Source organism: Symphodus melops (assembly GCF_947650265.1).
Source record: "Symphodus melops genome assembly, chromosome: 4".
NCBI classification, from domain to species: Eukaryota; Metazoa; Chordata; class Actinopteri; order Labriformes; family Labridae; genus Symphodus; species Symphodus melops.
Window position 1 is genome coordinate 5,528,196 of NC_136694.1, and position 20,773 is coordinate 5,548,968.

General features: G+C 38.0%; 1 protein-coding gene across 1 annotated transcript in view; it reads right to left on the bottom strand.

Annotated features, from left to right (window-relative positions):
- Window positions 1–1,231: 1,231 nt before the first annotated feature.
- Window positions 1,232–20,773, bottom strand: part of cdk18 (cyclin dependent kinase 18) — a 42,978-nt gene continuing 23,436 nt past the window's right edge. Inside the window, exons 3-16 of the mRNA XM_079341057.1 lie at window positions 16,234–16,370; window positions 14,768–14,899; window positions 13,668–13,724; window positions 12,342–12,456; window positions 11,713–11,807; window positions 11,552–11,614; window positions 9,444–9,567; window positions 8,697–8,817; window positions 6,600–6,697; window positions 6,376–6,481; window positions 4,058–4,100; window positions 3,862–3,952; window positions 2,837–2,914; window positions 1,232–1,615 (exon numbers count right to left, since the gene is read on the bottom strand). Coding sequence (XP_079197183.1) covers window positions 1,584–1,615; window positions 2,837–2,914; window positions 3,862–3,952; window positions 4,058–4,100; window positions 6,376–6,481; window positions 6,600–6,697; window positions 8,697–8,817; window positions 9,444–9,567; window positions 11,552–11,614; window positions 11,713–11,807; window positions 12,342–12,456; window positions 13,668–13,724; window positions 14,768–14,899; window positions 16,234–16,370 — 1,292 coding nt within the window. The 3' untranslated portion in view covers window positions 1,232–1,583. The remainder of the gene's footprint in view (window positions 1,616–2,836; window positions 2,915–3,861; window positions 3,953–4,057; window positions 4,101–6,375; window positions 6,482–6,599; window positions 6,698–8,696; window positions 8,818–9,443; window positions 9,568–11,551; window positions 11,615–11,712; window positions 11,808–12,341; window positions 12,457–13,667; window positions 13,725–14,767; window positions 14,900–16,233; window positions 16,371–20,773) is intronic.

The following is a 20,773-nucleotide window of genomic DNA, read 5'->3' on the forward strand; positions in this document are numbered from 1 at the left end:
GCCAGAGACTTTCTGTCAAGTCACATTTCCATGTCATACATTGTAATAAATCATTTTGTTAAATTAACTCTGTCTCTTCTGATTGAACTAAAGTTTTTGTGCTGAGTTGCAGCAGCTGCTCTGAGCTTTCTTTGCATTTCAGTGTGTTACATTTCCTTTTGTTGATACTTTTTTTTTTGTTTTGTTTTTTTACATTGGACAAACTATTCTGGTCCTTAAATAATAAACTTTAGAGATTTAAACATTTTCAGTTTCTTACTTTGTAATGTTAATATGATACTCATTATACTATATATATATATATATATATATAAAATATGAAGTAATATGAAGTGTTACTTGAATGTTAGTTGTTAAAGTTGGTATGATCAGTTTTCATTTTCACATCACATTTCAGGCTGCAGTCAGGCCGTCCCAGTCCAAATAGTTTTGCTCCGCCACTGCTTGTTGTGTTAAACAAGTTTTAGTATCTTGAGACAAATAATGTTAAAATCTTGCAACTTATAGACAAGTATAATTATGAATTCATCATATTTGAATTTATGCCACATCTTCTTATAGGTTGGCTCAGGTATAAAGGACATAGTATGACTACATCTTGAAAGCTTGTTGGTGTCTTATCATGGTCTTTTGAAGGGAATGAAAGGGTTACTGTTTGGGGACTATACAATGTTTTTCTTTACTTTGATTTAAACTGACACCTCAAACCTCACATCTGTTCACCTGCACCTGTGTAATGGTTTCAGATGCTACCTCGACTGGCAGGGGAGCTGGGTGTTCTCTGGACAGAAATTGTACAAGCTTGTGTATATGAAAAGACTTCTCTTTCACACAGCCAAAAAGAGATCTATTTAAAGTTGTGTGTGTGTGTGTCAGCAGAAAACGTATAAACCTCTAGTGTGAGCAACTAAGTAACGGCAGCATGTTCAGTGTTGCTGATTGTGCAAATGTGTGCAAATATGGTTAACACCTCAAAGTAAGGTCAGTGAAACAAGTTGTGTCCTTATTTTCTTATGTATGGCTAAATACAAGTTACTACATAGGGAGATACGTAAGAGTGTATGTGCATTAAGTATAGCATCAAAAACACGTTTATCATGAGACTGTAAAATATTGACACTACTACCAATTGATTAACACGTGAGAGATGAATAAAGAATGTTACTATCAAATTTTCTAATATAATTAAATACTCATTAAGTATGATTTGCTTGCTTTTTAAATATTTTTTTGGCTGATTATTCAATTACACTATCCAGTGATAAACTCATTTATGATGCTATAATAAACACTTATAAAGTCCTGTCTCTCATCACTTATAAGGGCCTTGATAACTATGAAGTAAGAGTTAGTAGAAGGACCTTGGTGTAACTGAATAGCACTGTTTGTGTGTGTGGAAAGAGAGTGTCTATCTAAGCTCAGTCACTCCAAGTGCAGTACACATCATTTCCAGAAACCCTGTGTGTCAGCTGGCCTGGACACGAGTGAGTGAGTTCATGTAGGTGTAGGCATTATGTGTACTGTGGTCTGAAAAAACGCAGCTCCTCTTCTCTCCGTGTAGCTCACTTGCTCCTCTGTGATGTCTAGAAGATGCTTTGTCTTCGGTTCTTTCCTCCTGAGAACACACAAATTGAAGAATAATTTTAAAATCATCTTGGGAACAGCCCCAGTTTGTGAAAACTCCCAAACACTCTCGGCCTGCCATTTTTCAACTTCAACATAAGAAGCATTTCTTTAGAAACAATCCTTCAGATGTGCAAGCTGACCCATAACTTTTTAAATGAGGAAAGAACATCCTCAACATCTTTCTTAAACGTAAAAAAACATTTACTAGCTTCACAAGATAACTTCCCTCAGAACCGGCTTAGACCAGAATACTTTTTTTATCCTGAAGTGAAGCGGCCAGATCACCCTACAGAACTTGCAATTTGTTTATGCTCATATCTATTATTCCAATGCACATTTCCCTCTGAGGACAATAAAGTACATGTTGACATGTCTTATGTCTTCAGCTGGATGACACTAATGAACTACTGTGGGTAAAGAGTTATGAAGCTTTATATCAGCCTCACTATTCACATTGAGGTTTGTTAAGTATATTTGGGACTTCTTAGAGCATATAAATGCATTTTAAGAGTAAACAAAGTCAGTGTGCTGTCTGTTCGTAGAGCTGAACTAATTAGATTTGCTGACACTTTTGGGATTTCGTGGTCAGGAACAAAACACAGCTACATTTAATCCAACGAAGTCTGCTAATTAGGGAAACTTAAAGCAGAAAAAACCCCTCTTATAAGTATTAATGAAGAGCCTACTGTTCCTTCTGCCATACAACTGCATGTCACTGTCTATAAATCTTACTAAAGACACACTTTCCTAAGCTCTCATGTCTTGTAGGTTCCTTGGGATTGTTGGTAGGGAGGGTCTGATGGGACCCCCCTCCCCTCCCATCTATTTGTCCCTATCCTTCTTCCTACATGTCATCCCATATCTCCCTATCCCAATTTAAAGCCTGGCACAGTTTCTGCAGATGTCTGTTCATCATGAGTCTGGTTTTGCCCAAGATTTCTGCCTCTTAAAATGAAGTTTTTCTTGACACTGTAACTTTGCTATTGTAAGAAGACTAGAAAAGCGCTATATAAGCTCAAGTCCATTTCCCATTTACCTTCTGATATAGTACAAAATCTTGAAAAGGTTTCAGGCTAAACATGAATTATGTTCACTTGCAGAACTATAACAGTTGTCAACTATTAAGAAATGATTGGCAAGTTGGCAAGTTGACAACAAAGCTAATAGAAAAGTCATACCAACAGAAATCGCGTCAATACAGGATACTTACTTAAAGGCTGAAACACAGAGCTGCGGTGGCCGGGGTCTTTTTGTAGCTGCAACTCTCTGAGAGAAAACACTGACGCAGCTAAAACAGAGGGAGAGAAGAGAGAGAATGACTTAGGAACACAGGAAAAAGACTTATATCTCATTTTATTGTACAAAGATATCTGAACCATAAAACTTTCAGATAGAAAAGAAAAGACAGTGACATCTACTGTGTCTGTTCTTCACATGGTAAATACAGACCTGCAGTTATAGCTCGACATGCACACTTCAAAGACAGAAGCATAAATAGGGCAGCCAATATGCAGTTTGAAACAAAAGATTTGTCCGCTCAGGCAGTTTTAAAAGAACTGGTCTAAAAAGGTAGATTGGGTTCTGCAGTCTTAAAGCTTAGTGGAGTCATTGCAGGACGGAACTTAAAAAGAGGCAGGGCTTTCGTTGATTGTCTTTTCATAAGCTTCAACACATTAATGAGACTTCGTAATACTGTTGCACATCACCTTAACATTTCATACAGAAATACTAATGATGGCTTGACGGCTCACTCGTACTGCTATTCTTACATCGTTGATATAAGAAGTTACGTCAGGACTTTTACTGAAAAGCACAATGCCTTGATACAGAGATGCTGCTTCCTTCAAGGCAGTTAATATTATAAAGTGGACAAAAAGTGTTGTAATGGGTGAAAACAAAGACACACAGTCGAACTAATACTGGAGGCCACATGCAGCTTTAAATCCCCTGAAAGACTTCATGAAGTGTTTAAAAGATTATTTTGGCTTAAACTATATCTAGGTTGAACACAGTGTCACTTTCAAACATTTTTTCATGTTCATTGGCACTTTTTGTGCTATTGCTCTTGTCAGAATGAAAATATTAACCATAAAAACCACAAGATTAGTAAATAGTTTCAAGGACAAAAGTAAAATTTTCACAACAGCAAGAGTGTAAGTTTGTCCTTTACAACAAGAGCTACTAATGATGCGAATTTACTGTGTGTGTGTGTGTGTGTGTGTGTGTGTGTCTTACTATCTGCCAAATTCTGTATATTATTCCCCAGACTCAGGAAGTAGGGGTGTTGTAGAGCGGCTTCAGAAGTGATTCTGCCCCGGGTGTCGTACTGCAATCAGGAGACAAGAGCAGCTGATTAGACCATCACCAGAGTCATAGTTCAGTTCTGTTTTATACCCAAGTAAGTAAGTGTCATTGAGCTTTTGTCTCATACCAGCAGCAGAGCAGACAGCAGTTCAATCCCGTCCAAGTCCAACCTGATCGAAGCAAAGACAGAAGTTGAGAACTTCAGTTTTTGTTTGCATGATTCAGGAAAGAACAACAGACTGGTACTGAAAATGAAGCAAAGCAGAGAGGCTTTGTCTTGTTTGTGTTTTTGTCCTTCAAATAAACCTCCAGATGCATTTAAAAAGCATAATCTAACCATCTCAGTGGACATTTGTCCCGAGCTCCCTGAAACAAATCTGCATTTTAACATAGACAACAAATATGGTGTCAACACTCAAAGAAGAGTAGAAGAAAGCACACTGGTTAAATTACAGTTGCATTTCTTAATCACAAAGTTTACAAAATGTATAAAATGATTAAATAAAATGAAGGGCAACAAGGTTTAGGCTCCGTTTTTAGATTTCCATTACTCATTGCACTTAAAAATCAAATAATAATTTTGTTTGCAGACAGGAATTGTACACGCCTACCCGAGTTAAGAGTCTTTGAATGAGAAAATAAAGAATATGAACTGTCCTTTCGAGTGATCATTAAACATGAAATATTTACATCATGAACTGTTTGAATCCACGTTTTCTGTTCATGTTAATACATTGTATTTGTCAAGTATTTTATTTATTTCTGTACTTTTGGCAAAATCTCAAAGTGCTACAGAGTTTTCAATAAATAAAAACAATTTATTCAATAATAAACCATGGCAATAACAACAAGAAAGAAAGTAAAAAAAAAACACTAGCAAAAGACTAGAGGGTCACAGAGTTAGGATTTTTAGGTGCCCTTTAAAAAGCTGTCTGCAGACTGTGGTGCCCTCTGGTGGTCAGGAAGAGCATTTCACAGACTGGGAGCAGTGGAGCAGAAGGCTCAGTCTCCCATGGTGTGGAGTTTAGTCCTGGGGCGATGGTGGAGGATGGTATTCTCCGAGTGAAGTTAACCTAATCTCCACTTCGAGGTACCCATTAAGGCCAGTGAACTACCAGATGAATTGTTTTTTAAATATAAACTTGACAGATTCCCCTCAAAGCATCTCTGAATCCTGAGATGTATCGAAACACATATCGATAAGTATAATGTATCCAATTAGCTATATATGTCCATCTATAAGTACATATCTATACATTTTAAGTAAAACTAGCAGCTTATAACTTCCAACAGGGGGCGCTGATGGCACAGGTTTGAATCTGACGTGTGGCTTCTTTTCCACATGACGTTCCCCACCATCTACCTCCCTGATTTCCGGCTCTATCCACGGTCCTACCTCCCAAATAAAGGCATGAAAAGCCCAAAAATAAACCTCAAAACAAATCCAACAGTCTGACTATAGAGTTCGAAAGGGACTGTTGTGAAATCCTATTTGGCACAAATAATCATTTAGTTAGTTTCAGCAACATAATCTTATAATCCCATTTCTTAACAGTTGGAGCTTGTGTCAAGGCCTGTTATGTTTCTACCGAGGGAAATTAAGCTCATGTCAGCAGTAAGATACAAATATTGCTTTTTGTGCTTATACATATTTACATACTTACATATTTTATAGATGAATAATGTGTTTAAACTGGCTCTAATGTGAGGTCAAAAGTCAAAATAACAAGATATTTCCTTGAAGCGTAGTTTTACAATTTTACAGTTGTATAATCTGGTGTATGGATAATACCTAACATTGTTAGGATTTATTCAAAACACTGCTTTACCACAGATGAAACAAGAGAAAAAGATAAGAATGAGACAGAGGACATCAAGACTCAGCCACACCAGAGTCTTAATAACCTTTGTCTGTTAGCAACATTTAGCACAAAGCCGCTGCGTGGTGAGATTAACTCTCCCGGTATAACAAAACAGAACAGATGTTTTTGAGTATTATAACACAAACCATGATCATATAAGAGGTCAAAAGTGAATAAGGAAAATAAAAAGTGTGATATCAGCATGAAGAATGTGACAGTGGTAGGCCCATATGACACTTCAACCTATAAAGTTATACATATTCCTGTCTCAAACTACTGACAATTTATTTCTATTTTCAATATTGTTGGCCTTTTACATGCTTGCATCTTGTATTTTAATTTCTTAACAGACCTATTTCTATTTTTTACCTCCAGTGGAATATGTCAAATCTGTCCTTCTAGACTGTTTACCATTTATCATCTTAAAAATTAAAAAAATAAAATCTGGACACGTGGTGACACTTGTGCTTTTCTTAACAATACGGTACAAAAAATAAAGCTTTACAGAGACCTTTTTAGTATTTTTCAAGTAGAAAGGGTTACCACATACACACATCTAAACAGACGCATGTAGGAGTGTTACCTGGGCACATGGTTGAGGAGACCTTGCGGTTTGTATTGAGGAAAGAGGTAAGTCTTAAACTCCTCATTGTTGCTAATACCAGGCCAACTCTCCTCTGTTGGTGTGCCTGGAAGACAAAGAAACAGAAATACAGTATGTGGATGTCTGCAGTCACACGTCTTGTTTTATCTGTATTTTCTTCATGATTTTAGCCCTTCTTGCAGGATATAATGAAGCCAAATTACCCATGAGTCTAAAAATTAAGTGTAGCTCCTCCTTCACTGTGGCACCAGGAAACATGGGACGCCCTGTAGCCATCTCATACAGGATGCAGCCCACGCCCCTAGAAGAAGAGGGAGAAGATGGAGGTGCACAAAGACTAAAGCTTCCTCTTACATAACTGAACTAATGGTGATTTTAACAAAAAGCACACATTTCAAAGAGTGCTGATCATAAGTGCAAACACTTGTGTTGTGAGTGGGCACAGAGCAGCCTCTTTGATGAGAGGACGTGTAGCTAGGTGAGCTCATAAAAGAATGCTGCATCGCATTTATTCCTTAGAAGATTACTACCGCTGAGCTGGTGTTCTCACCATGGCAAACTGATAATGAGCAAAAACACACATAGGTAAAGTGCATGCAGATGAATTACCTCCACTGTATGGCTAAAGTGACTCATCTCTACAATTAACCCTGGAGATCTGAATTGATATGCATGGTTTATTGAAGTCCTGGACCATTCTCTGGCTGTCAGATATTCACCTAATTACAGCTCTGGTTGTGTCCAGGTTCAGTCGGTTTGTGCAGTCAGTTTAGACTCTAAACTTTAGAGAAAGGTCACACACTATAAGAAAACCATGGTGAAGTGTATTTTGCACATTGTGTCCTTGGGTCTACAAACCTTGCAAGTATAAGAAAGGCCATCCTTTACAATTTTTGCATGCTCCACTTTTCTGAAAAATGTGTGCACAAACAGACCGTTTGGAGATTTTCCCTTCGTGACCTCACAAAGGGCAGTAACCCCTGCTCTAGGTGGGTGACACTCCCACAGATAGGTGTTTGTTCTGCCCTCTGAGTCTGCCTCATCACCTTAAACAATTGTGCATGGTGCAAGAGAGACCAAGCCACCCAAACCAGTTCAGATGGGAGGCATAGGTCATGTTCCGAATTTAAAGCAATGGACACAGAAACAGCCTGTTCTTAGCAGGGCTGAAATTGAGGGGTTAATAGGCATGATACGTTCCAGGATCAGAGTGTGTATTTGTGGTAATAAATGTCACAGACATGCTTTGGGGAGCTCTGAGTGTTATTCAAACTTGATGATAAAGAGGATAATATCGTTAAGATCTTTAAGATAACCCCAGAAAAAACAAGTAAAGTCATTTATCTTTATATAAGTTTTGAGTCTCCAGAAGGCCTGAGAGAATTTCAATCAGGTTAGAAGGGCAAGAGCTGAAAAAAAAAAAGATTTAAAAAAGATGATTTTGTATTTAAAACCTGTTCACTGTTTATACTGCACAATGTTTGCCCAGAAAATGACTTTGCAACCCCTTTTATGTGATTTTCAAAATGGCGTCTCAAAACAAACCAACAACTCAGCATTAAATGCCATAAGCTTGGTGATCTAAAAACTTAACACAACACAGTGTGACTGGATTCTGGATTTCCTCACAACAACACTGCCTACATAGAGGAGGTGGCACACTGTGGTTAGGACAGGACAGCCTTATATATATATATATATATATATAGACAACACGTCAAAATATTCAGGACTGAAAATTCCCAAGAGCCTAAAATTGGTCAGCCAAACCACTGTGATTGTTCAAAAGCCCAAGAAGACAGTATGGCCTTCGGCGCCGAATAAAATGTGGCCTGAGGCAGGTTCTACTGGGGCTTTACTACCTGGCTCACACAAAAGCCTGTTTCCCTGTTGCCCTCAGGTCCAATGTACTGAGGAGCAGCTTCTTTCCATGGCCATCTGACTTTTAGATAAATAGAAATGCACATACAAATGAACAATTCATCCCGTGTTTAATATGGTCAGTATGAAAGAAAACAAACAGTATCTGTCTGAGCACATACCTGATGTCCACCTCAAAAGAACTGAACACACCGAATGACTCACTTACTGCCAAGCACCTACGCATACATGCTGTTTTGTCTGAATGAATGAGTGCACATGCAGGTACAGTACAAAAACCAGGAGCAAAAATCACATATCAAGACAATTTGGACATCTTTTTTTATAGTAGTAGGTCTGGTAAATCATAAAAAGCAGATGATTATTGCAGCAATGCAGAGCATGTACGAACACTGAAAAATCGATATTGTATAACTCACCACATGTCGATGGGTGTGGAGTATTCTGTTGAGCCCAGCAGCACATCAGGTGGCCGATACCATAGAGTTACTACCTCATTGGAGTACGTCTTAGTGGGGACGGATTTGGCCCTCGCTAGACCTGGACAACACGACAAGATCAGAGAGATCTGTAACAGTATGTTCTTTGGAAAGGCCCTCCTGCAAGCTTCCATTGTGTTCAAATATTCAATACTTTTTTTAGTTGTTTTACCAGCACTTTGAATACAAAATGCTTCAAGGCAAGGATTTGTGTGTCCACAGTGTTATGAAATACTATGAAGAATTTAGTCGCCCATAAACCTTACAGGGATTCACTTTCATATGTACTCAGTACTCCTAACATGAAAATACTGTTCTCATAATGTATGTGTAAGATCAAAGGGTCATAGAAGGAAAAAGGTTGGAACAGTCCTCTCATTAATTCAATACCTGTGTATAGGTCAAGTTGAAACGGTTCAGAAATAGTCTGGGAATACCGGTGGGCATGTTTACCCACTTCAGCACAAAACTGAGAAAAGTCAGACAGAGGGGCACAGTTGCTAGGATACAGGAAATAAGGGTGTTAAGGTAATCAGCAGAGAAGATCTCCAAATGGCAGTAAAATATAATTGGAAAGCAACAGTAGCAGCAAAGGTGCTATCTCATCCCCAAGTGTCTGTGTCTTTAGGAACACATTTGCATGTTGATGTATGTATGTTCTGCATGTAAGTGTGATGTTTTTCATACCAAAGTCAGCCAGTTTTAGCTCCCCCTTGTCGTTGATGAGCAAGTTCTGAGGCTTAAGGTCTCTGTGCAGGATTTTCCTCTTGTGACAGTAAGACAGGCCACGCATCAACTGGAACATAAAGATCTGTTGGAGAAAAAACATGTGTGAAGATCAAAAACTATACATGTGTTTACAGGATTATCATGGATTACAGTTTAAAGGTACTGTTGCTATCTACGTCGGGGGGAGCTCTCTTTTCTCATGAAGGCCTGAAACTTCAAAAATAGAATTGAATCACATAACCAAAAGGATGAGTAACTTTGTGTGAAATACCTGATATACATCATATCATAGGACCAAAAGGTTAAAAAAGACATTATAAACACTGACATTCTGGAGGTATACATAAAGTCATTATGGCTTCAAGATGTTATTTGTCTCATGCTTTTACAGATTTGAAGCATTGAAATGTAACAACTGTTCCCCAAGGTCGTGTAATAAAAACACTCAAACACTCCTGTAAGATACATTTATACAGTGAAATGTAGAAATATAAGATTTAAAAAATAGACAAATATACAAAATGTAGAAAGATGAAGAAGATCAAAGTGTGCATGTCCACGTGTAAAAGTGTAATGTACAGAGCGTGTTTGAGCGTATACATGTGTGTTATAGTCACAAGGACTCATCCTACCAAACCTAACCTCCTCTGCAAGGTGGTCCTTGTCTGTGGGCCTTGAGAGAAAATGCTCTGATAAAACATGAATTTTAAAGTGTTGAGAGGCTTTGGTGTTGGCTGCAGATCCTCCATGCTCTATCTAACTGCAGCAGACATTTCTTTAAAATGTTGTAAACCCTATTCTAAATACAGAATTAAGAGGAAAAAAAGGAAAATACTCCATCACTTTTGTCTCTTTTGTTTTCTTTTTAGTTTGGACTGTAGGAGAGGATTGAGATAGTTTGAGGCCTGTAGGACCCCTGACCACACATTTTGAGTTCAAAAGTAAGAAATACAGCTAAAATACAGCTCAAAAGCATTAGATTTAAAGGGAAACTATTGTAGAGGGTAAAAATACACAAAATAATTAGGCAGCTCGTGAAGAGGAAATGATATGTGTGATGTTTACTTGTGTTGTGTTAAATGTACAATTAGAAAATGAGTGGACATCTTGCAACAGACAGAAACAAGTTATTGCAATATTACAATTTTAAATGCAATAATAATTGAAATATTTAAGTGCCATCTGGTTTTAAGGAGGTCCCAACAGAAAACAAATTTACGAAAAGACATCCAAATTGACCCAAAATGAACAGTGAAAAAACCCTATCAATACACCGAAAAAAATAAAACACTTCAAACACATTAGTAGATGAAAACATCGCAAACACAAAATGGCAGAAGTGGCCAATAATATCCCAAGAAAAGAGTTCAAGTGAATCCAATATAAACAGAAGTATACGCACATTGTAGTAACTAAAAAAACTGTATTGCTCAAGATTTGTAGACAGACTTTTACAAATGTCTCTGAGTTAAATATGAGATGGATATAGCGGGTGGAAATAGTGGCCAAAGTTGTTTTGTTTTTTTCATTTGAGCTGAAGGAAAATTTAGCCAAGGCATGATTGAATGTCCTCAAGTCATTGTAAATGGTAAATGGACTTGAGCTAATATATTGCTTTTCAAATCTTCTGACTAATCAAAGCGCTTTTGCACTGCTGGTCACACCTGCACATTTACACCCATTCATACACTGATGGAGAAGCTGCGAGTGACCATCAGTATTAACATATCCATTCCCGACCTTCTGATTGAGAGACGACCGACTCGACCAACTGAGCCATAGCTGCAGAAATGAAATGTTGTACAATCAGAACATTTCAGTGTAGCAATTGAAGTGAGGTAAACCTGAGTATCGCCTGTGTGTAAAAGTAAACTGATATTAAGTTGCCCCAAGAGTAGCAGCCATAAGCTTCTTAGCTGTGTTTTTGTGATATAAAAGTTGACTAAAAACTAAAACTAAATTGGAACTAAAATAAAACTTAACATATGTGTGACAGTAGTCTATTTAATGTCTTCACAAAGCAGCTCGCTCGATGGTTTTGTTTTTCATGCCTGGAGCTAACTCACCTTGACATTTTGCATACTCATGAGATTCCCACAGTTGTCCAAGTACTGTTTAAGGTCACTGTCCTGCAAGAGGCGACACAAAGTCTTTCACAAAAATCTGTCCATGTTTTATCCGTCTGTTTGAGATCAACACCTGAAGGCTGAACTGCAGAGGTACTCACTAGATACTCAAACACCAGAGTGAGGCAGCGTTCGGTGTGGATGATGTCGTGCAGTGTGACGATGTTGGCGTGTTTCAGGTTCTTCAGTAGGGACACTGATGAACAAAAGATGGAGAGGTAAATAGTAACAGTAGAAACTTCTCTGCTTCTTTCACAACAGATTGACTACATTTTAAAGATGCAAAATGGTTTCAGCTTTGTTCCTCTTATGCCCTCAGAAGAATGACCAGCAGGTGTGGACGTAAATGGTTGCAAAAGTACAATTATAAATAAATCTATACAAACGAGTTCACTACTTACAGTAAACGACATTTTAAAAAAGATTTTTTTGATATCTCGAATATGCAACCATTAAAAATGTATATAATAAAGCAGAATATGGACGTTAATTTCATAAAAATGATTTGGTCAGGGTGCCAAAAGACTCTTACCAGCTGTTATTGTTTCATACATTTTGTTTTATTTTGTTTCACCCCATACAGCTACACGATGAAGCATGAAGTATAACGGGTAAACTGTGCTCCAGTCACTACCCTCTCTGATGTCTCCCCCAAAAATAGAGTTATCCCCCCCTCGAGGCAAATACCTTGGTCAGGGGAAATGTTTGTGTGTGTTTGCTGATTTTGTACCTTCTCTGATAGCAGTGCATGGTGCTCCCTCTTCATGCTCGAGCCGAATTTCCTTTAACGCCACCAGGTTCTCTGTTAGCTTGCTTCGTCCTTTAAACACTGTGGCATAAGTTCCCTATAAACAGAAACACATAGATGTCACTTTATTTTCAGTCCCTTTAATTTAAATCTTATACATGTTGTTCTTTCACTCTTGTGTCTGCTGATAATTATTTTGCATAAATGCACAATGTAAAAAAAGAGAGTGAATTTGATTTGACTTTTTTCACTTTTGGACCATTTTCCATACAAATATATGAAAGGGGACATATTTTGAAAAATCCTCTTTGACAGTGTTTTTTTTAACATATATTTAGGTAACCTGAGTGTCTCTCGACCCCCAAAATTTGAAATAAACCCATCAGAACTTTGCAGTGGAAAGAAAACAAATCGTGTGTGGTTTCAAATGTTCTCAACTTGGGACATCACAAGTTGGATTGTGGTTAAAAAAAAACAAACAAAAAAAACAAACATTCCCTATCCCCTGGTATCTCCACCCAGCGACTCCACCTCCAGCCTAGAGCAAAACGTTTGCACAGGTCTGACATTTATATCACACTAAAATGAGATGAGCTGCTTTGTTAATAGCTGCATGTGAAGATCCCAGTGTTCAACTGTTTATAAACCAAACCACTGTGAAGCACAGGTTTGCATATTACGAAGAAGCTCTTTTAGGTCCCTAACCACCACTGTTATCGGCTCCTGAGCCTTGTGACTGAGACTAATGCAGACTGCTTCTGTCACTAATCATTCCTCATTTCTGAAGCCAATAACTGTTCTCATATAAACGGTGAGATATTTAAGTAGCTCTGTCGTGCACTCCTCATTCAAAGCACAACCGCAGATTGTATCAGATTATTTTGTCACAGAGCACAACATGTTCGCGCAAGGACACAGTGTGAGAGCCAAATGAAGACTGTTTATGTTGATTAAGCTGCATCAGAACAGGCTAATGCATGAAAATGGACCAACAGGGACACCATACTTTGTCTTGTTTAGAGATGTAAACAAAGCAGTATGTGTAGTTCCTGTCTTGACAGGCTGCTCTCCCCAGAGTAACTTCACTCACAGTAGGCCTGAGAAGTTTAATGAAGACTCACTGATAACGTAAACGTGGTTAACATAAAACACTAGAGAGATACTGCTTTCATCTTTCGCTTGCATCGATGTATAGTGGGTGTAAGAGTTGAACACTCATCTCTCACTGGACCATGTGTCAGCCGATTTCAATAACCATCTCAATATTGTTCAAAGGTTACTGTGTATGAGTCATTGATCGTGACGTACCTCACCCAGTTTGCCGAGCTTCACATATGTCTCCAGTTTCCCAAAGCCTATATCAGACTAGAAGCAAAAATAATACAGTATTAGCGTTAATTGATATGTTTTCCTCCAACAGTCGATAGATAATATTAGCTTACATACGGTTACATTAGTTAATGTTTTCTTAAGATCATTGAACAAATCCTTGTTTGCGCCATCAATCTCACAGGATATATTGCTGATATTAATAAAGACAGAACAAGTTCAATCAATAGAAGGCAAGATAAGAGGACTAATAATCTGCTGAGAGGAAATGTGCTCTGTAATATGAGCTGATACGTATTCTTGTGTTAGACTACCATCAGGTGGATGAATACAACAAACAAGAAGCCAATATGGTTGCTATAATGAGATTTCTTCGAGGGTTAGATGATCATAAGCTCTTTAGTAAGTAACATAGAATAACAACAATTGTTTAATATTATGAAACAACATTGACATTCATAGAACTGTATTTGTTCCCAGGGGACAATTAAAAAAAAAAAAACATGAATTAGATTTCTCATGAGTTACTTCTGCAAATAGGTTTTTATATCATGACTTTAAAGTCCCAATGAACTACAAAACACATTTTCCCGGTTTTAATCCAGTGTCTATGTGTTAAATGTTTATATATCTGTGCCACTGATGACAATAACTAATCGGACCACCAGACATGTTTGTTTATGGTGTAAAAACATTTTGTTTGTCAGTCAGATGTTTGTTGTTTCTTCTGGTGTTCCTTGAGCCAGCTTCAAGCAGACACTCAAAGAACTGCAGGGTCTGCACTTCTACACTGGTTTCATTTTTCAAGACCACAAGTTGCTGCTTGGTCAGACAGCTAGATGCTCTCGAAGCTCCCTTTCATGGGGGCTTTAAGTCTTTCTGTGAAATCTGTAACTATAATCAGGTTAGAGCCAACTGCCCTGAAGGGAATAGTTGTGCTTCCAACAGATACACAAGGTTTTGCAATCTTGACTTCTGTGATTTGAGCATTTCAGTTTGAGCACTGTAAAACTGTTAAACTGGGAAAGGTCCAGGTGGGTCCAATATTGTATGTTGACTGTATACAATAGAGCACTAACCAGTGAAGCACGCCGAGACATGCGACTGAGAGGTTTGCAGGGCAGAGAGTTTTCACTCTCCAGCTGAAGTTTCTTGAGAAACTCTGGAGGCAGACGGATGTCCATGGGAAGAGACATTCGCTTACTCACATCCTGAAGGAAGAAACCAGACACCAAGGTTTAAAACACACTCATATGAGTCTGTCTTTTTTGGATAAAGAGTTTAGTAAAAGTAAAATATGAATATTAACATCATCCATGCTTGAGCCTAACAAACAATCAAGCCTCATGGCATTAGATCCGACTGCTTCTGATTAGCTTTGGCAAACTGCAATTGCCTTCATCTTTATCTTCAATGATGAGTCGAATAAAAAAAGGTTGTATTGATAGATGATAAATTCATTAGAAATGCAATATGATTGAGTGGAAACTGCTCTTGAAACATGCCAGTTGTATAATGAAAAATAAACCAGAGTACTGTTCAAATACAGAAAACTGAGGCAATTAAATGAAAAAGGTTTTCAAGGTTTGTTAGCAAACTTTGTTTGGTCATCTATCGCTTAGAGAAAAATAAAGACTTCAACTTTATTAAATTACAGCACTATGTTTTGCCTGAATGCACCCTGTGGATATGACTTGGCTTTGCAGCTCTGTTAATAAGCTGCTCTCTCCATTTTTCTCAGAATTATGCTGTCATCAACAAAAACAGACAGAAGTCTTTAAATCTCTCAAATGCTTGGTTTCCTGGGTTTGATTGATAGCAGAGTGTCAGGGTCACCGAGTGTGAGACAGGAGACAGAATGACACATTACTGTGAAGTAGATTGTACATGCTGTTGGAAGTTGTCGTGAAATGTTCGGGTCAGATCATGTGACCATGTGCTTGACGGGGTCCGTGCACAAGTATGTGAATACTATAAACTAATTTGTATAAATAAACGTGTATTTGTAAATGTATTTCTGAGGTTTGGAAATAAATAAGTTTGACTTTGTGTGTGGATTCTGTATTTGTGGATCACTTTTGGGCTTTTCTTTGGATGATGTGATGTTGTCATTTACGCGAGAGGTTCAGAGCGAATTACACTTGCTTCAGAGGGACCTTTCTGAAAAGGTGGAACAGCAAACTCTCTCACTTTTTCAATAAAAAGTATATTGCTTTGGGGAGGGTGAAAAGCTTTCAGAGGTGACTCATCTCATTGAGCTGGCAGAGGTGGGAACAGAGACATGACTCCTGGGGAAAGAGTTTAAGCAGGAGGACAAATGACTTATGCATTTATAATTCTGATGTCAGACAGACTTTTAATGCTGTAACGTGCACTTGAACCTTGACAGTTTTCCATTGGTCCTTTATCTGCAACCCTTCAATTGCTAAGGAAGAAGAGCTTTGCAGCATGTAACTACAGCCTGACCATTTCAATTCAATCTTTGATCTGCAGTATTAACCTACGTCCCCATACTGTACAGCTGCTACGAGCCTTTGCTTCTTACCTCCATGGAGAAACGTCTGTGCTGGGCCTTACTGTGGTACTGGAGGTGGGATGGAGACTGAGCTCCCGGGGTTGTTGGTTCAGGGCTCACAGGACTGGCATCATAAGAAGGAGGACCCAGTCTGTCTGGAGTCAGACCTGAGGGAGGGAAAACTCTCTTAACATGCAGTACATGGAAAAAGTAAAGATGTAGACAACAGGAAAGAGAAAAGATCTGATAGGCCAGCAAAAGTAGAATTTAAAGCATAAATTGCCTTCACCATCTTTATCTAATCCTATCATTTCTTAACTGTGTTTATGTTTATTGTAAGAGTCCCTGCATATTATTTGCAAATGCGTAGTTGAGAAAAGTGCACCACAAGGCTCATCTTTAGGCCCTCTCCTTTTCTCTATATTTATCAAAGACCTTCGTAATAATATCGTCTCCGAGTGCCAAAATCATTTGTAAGCTGATGACATACTCATTGAAAGGTTTTTTTTTAATTTTTTTAAAAAAAAAAGAAGTTTTTCCCCAGCATAGGACTAGTTTCTTTTCTAATGGACATACTTTTAAACATGAAACAATCAAGCTGTATGCTCTTTGGGAACAAATGTAGCCTTTGTGATTTTCTAAACCTATGTATTTCTTTTTAGGATGGCTCACCCCTTGAACATGGGTCATTTTTATCCTGCACTCTCCTTTAAAACACACATCAAGTCCACTGTAAATAAATAAAGTTGTATTTTAGGTAGACTGTTCTATTAACTGTTTCAATTTTCAGAAAAAAAATTTCTTTCTCTACTGCCGCTGCAATCACCCAATTCAACCTCTCAATGTCATTTACAACAGCCTCTGTCGATTTATACTAAGATTTCCCATTTAAACCCATTACTGCTCCATGTATGCAACTGTGAACTGGAGTGGTTACCATGCTACACACAAAGATACTGTAAATAAACCTTTTCAAACTGCATGTTAACATACTGTCTGAGGTTACACATGTAAATAAATTAATAACAAGTAGCCTACTGCGACTGGTCAGCTTTGGTGCGTTTTCTCTGAAATGTTTCTGAATCATGAGGAGAGCCCTACACTATTGATATACTTAAGGAATAAGGTACTTGTTATTTTAGCCTTGTTTTTTTCTTTCACACCAATACACCAAGACAAATTCCATGTATATGTAAATGTACTTGGCAATACAAAACGATTCTGAACAAAATGCAGAACGTGCAAAAAAACAGAAAGACTACAGAGGATGCAGCGAAAGCAAACCTGTCAACCATTACACTGAGAGCAAACAAGAACTGCAGATTGTCAGAAATCCAGTCTGTGTGATTGGAAGAAAGGACTTTGATCCTCAAAATACAAAATACAACATGGTGTGTGATGTGTGTTTGAGGCCCGGTCGGTATCTTTGAATACCTGCTGTGAGGATTCAGGAACAGTTTGATCTCCCATTTCAATAGGAAGTGTTGGCTGAAGTGGACATGTCTCCATTTTTATTGACCGCCTCTTAAGCATGCGTGTGCATTTGTTTGTGTATGCTTCAACCATTTCCACCTCAGGTGAACGAAATGTTAAGTGCTTTAACTTTGTGTTTCCATGGGGACAGCAACTATCAAGGGAAGCAGGTGTAAGTGTTAAAAGGGAGCTTGTTTATCATTTTAAGGATTTCAGCTTAACAAAAAGCTGTTTTATGAATGCAAACAAACAGGGTGTTCTCACATTTCTAAATATTAAACAGTGAGTATAAAGAAGCGACACAGCAGCCATGTTTCTAACGGACCACTTTGTGTCAGATTGATCGACAGTATAAATGGTCTGCTCTGAGGACATGAAATGACAGCCTGATTGCTTGTCATTTGAATATCACAGCTACACCGCTCCTTTGATCTGCTGATGCTAATTGGGGTCAGTAAATGCAACATTGATATGAGCCCACGCACGCACGCGCACGCACGCACGCACGCACGCACGCACGCACACACACACACACACACACACACACACACACACACACACACACACACACACACAAAAGGTGCCTGATTGCTGTCAGATATGGAAGGATGCCTGCAAGACATCCTGTTATAAAAAGGACAATCCAATACGGTAGCATTTCTATCTGATTCTTTGGTAACAAAAAGGGAAAGAAATACAACGAACAAAAAAAATTATATATCTCAGTTATAATAATATTGTGTAATGTTGGTCAACCATCAATCATCTTGCACTATATATTTTGTTTCTAAATTATAGTCCCATAAACACAGTGGATGGTGTCTCTCAGCCTCCTTCCTGATTGACTAACTGAGTTACACATCGGCCCCAAGAGCTCCTTCTTTATTCCATTTGGGTTTCAGGTCAGGGCTAATGTTGAAGAGGACATTTTCTTCAAGATAAAACTGGTTTAACACATTTGACCGACTAATTCTATATTTAAATTCAAGATGTGCATAACATGTTAGTTGTCCGCTGTGGCATTCCTCTAGTAAACTGCCAATGTTACAACACAGGATGACACTGTGTCTTTATCAGCTTTGGAGTTTTACATCGCATCCTGTCCATTTGCGAGACAGTTATAGCCTAAAGGAGAGAGTAATGATTAGTGACAGATGCTGTCTGCCTTAGTCTCAGTCACAAGGCTCAGCAGCAGATTACAGCGGTGGTGAGGGACCTAAAAGAGCTGCTTTTGTAGTCAATTATCATAACCTGTGCTTCACAAAGGAATAAGTAATAAAACTGGGATCTCCACATGAGGTTTAAATAAAGCAGCTCATGTAATTTGTTCAATATCAAAAAAGATTTTCTCCTTTTTTTTCCAGAAGTGTATAGTTGTCAAAAACAGTTGCTCATATAAAGCCAAACAGATGAAAGCCCAGATAATGAATATAATCATGACTGAGAAAGATGAGCTGTAAAAGTCAGCTTTCATAAGTCCTATGAATAAGACCCAAACAAATGTGTGTTGAATAAGTTAGTTCTCCCTAAAACCCTCCCGAAAGATGCAGTATCAGTTATCTGCAAGTATGCAATTCACACATTCAATACCATAACCAATAGGCCAAGTAAAAAAAATCAATTGGTTTCCTTTAAATTCTTGTGTGATCATTACAAATGTGTGGTGCCACCAACACATTTTTTTTCTTCCACCAATATGTACCCTATGTCACTTAAATCTGAGGGAAACTGGGTATAGACTTTTTTACTTTTTTCTTTGTATCAGGAACCGAATAAGAACAATAAAAAAAATATATATAATAGAACACATCTTTTTTTGTCATAGCTATAAAAGCAATGAAAGGCAGTTCAGTAGGTCTTTTTTCATAGAAGCACAGATGAAACTCAGAGACATTATATAAATACTCATCATCAAAACACTTACACGTTCAAAAAAACCCATTATAACCATTCCAGCACTTTTAGTTCTTAAGATTCTGGAGCCCAACAAGCTGTCACCTAGTCTATGGGCCCACATATTTAATCTGCAGCAAATCAGTGGACTGTATTGGATGTGGTACCTCATAGTCAGTTATCTATCATGATGGATAAATGATTGTTATCTACTTTGTAGCATGTCACATTGATTTTGCCTTTGCACTTAAAATATTGTAAACACTAGTCTGTCAACGATTAAAATGTTTTAGTGTAAGTCACCATGGGTTATAAGAAAAGGAATAATGTTGCACCTTCCCCCAACACTTTTTTTCTCAAAGCTCTTATGTGATGTATGCAGGAAGCAACTTGGAAAACTAAGCAAATGCAGGAGTACAAAAGACTTTGAGTATCCACTTGAGGCTGACTTCAAAAGCCTCAAAAGTCATATACACTACTATTCAAAAAAGCTGAAATAAAAAAAAAAAGATTACAGCCTGGTTCAAGATGAATGTTGAATGTATTCTCACAAAAGATTTATTTTCAATCTGACAAAAAAAAAGCTATTCCTTCACTTATGATTCATTACCTACGTTCAGTACATTATCTGAGTTTAAACTGTGATAAAGATGAATTCTCATTGTAGCCCTGAAGTAAAACAGTGGCTTATCTGATTACTCTCAATATTACATTCACACGCTCCTATTCCAGCTCAGCCAAACAGCTCTACATGGACTAATATATGGAAAGTGAACGAGGGGAGTCTGACTAATGTGAAAAATCACTGACTTGTCAGGAGCAAAGTCCTTACCACAGAGGATATCGACCTTATTATACACACACCTTTAAACCCATGCATGCACGCAAACATATGTGTTTGGATGAAAAAAACAGCAACTAATGTCTCTATCGTTTGCCAGAACAGTGATGAAACTGTGTGTTTACATGTTGCCGTGTATATTTTTGTGTATTTGCATCCTGAGGGGATGCTAATGAGTTCACTGTGCTCAGTGATCTGAGAGTGACTACCCTAGTCGTTGTCAATGTGGTCCAGCTGCTCTTGTTTTTAAGTGTTAAAAACCATGTCAGAGAATTGAAGTCCAATAATGAGGCTGCGAAGAACTAACCTCAGCATGCTTATAATGTGTCAAGGGCATCAAAAATATTTATGGCACAATGGCTA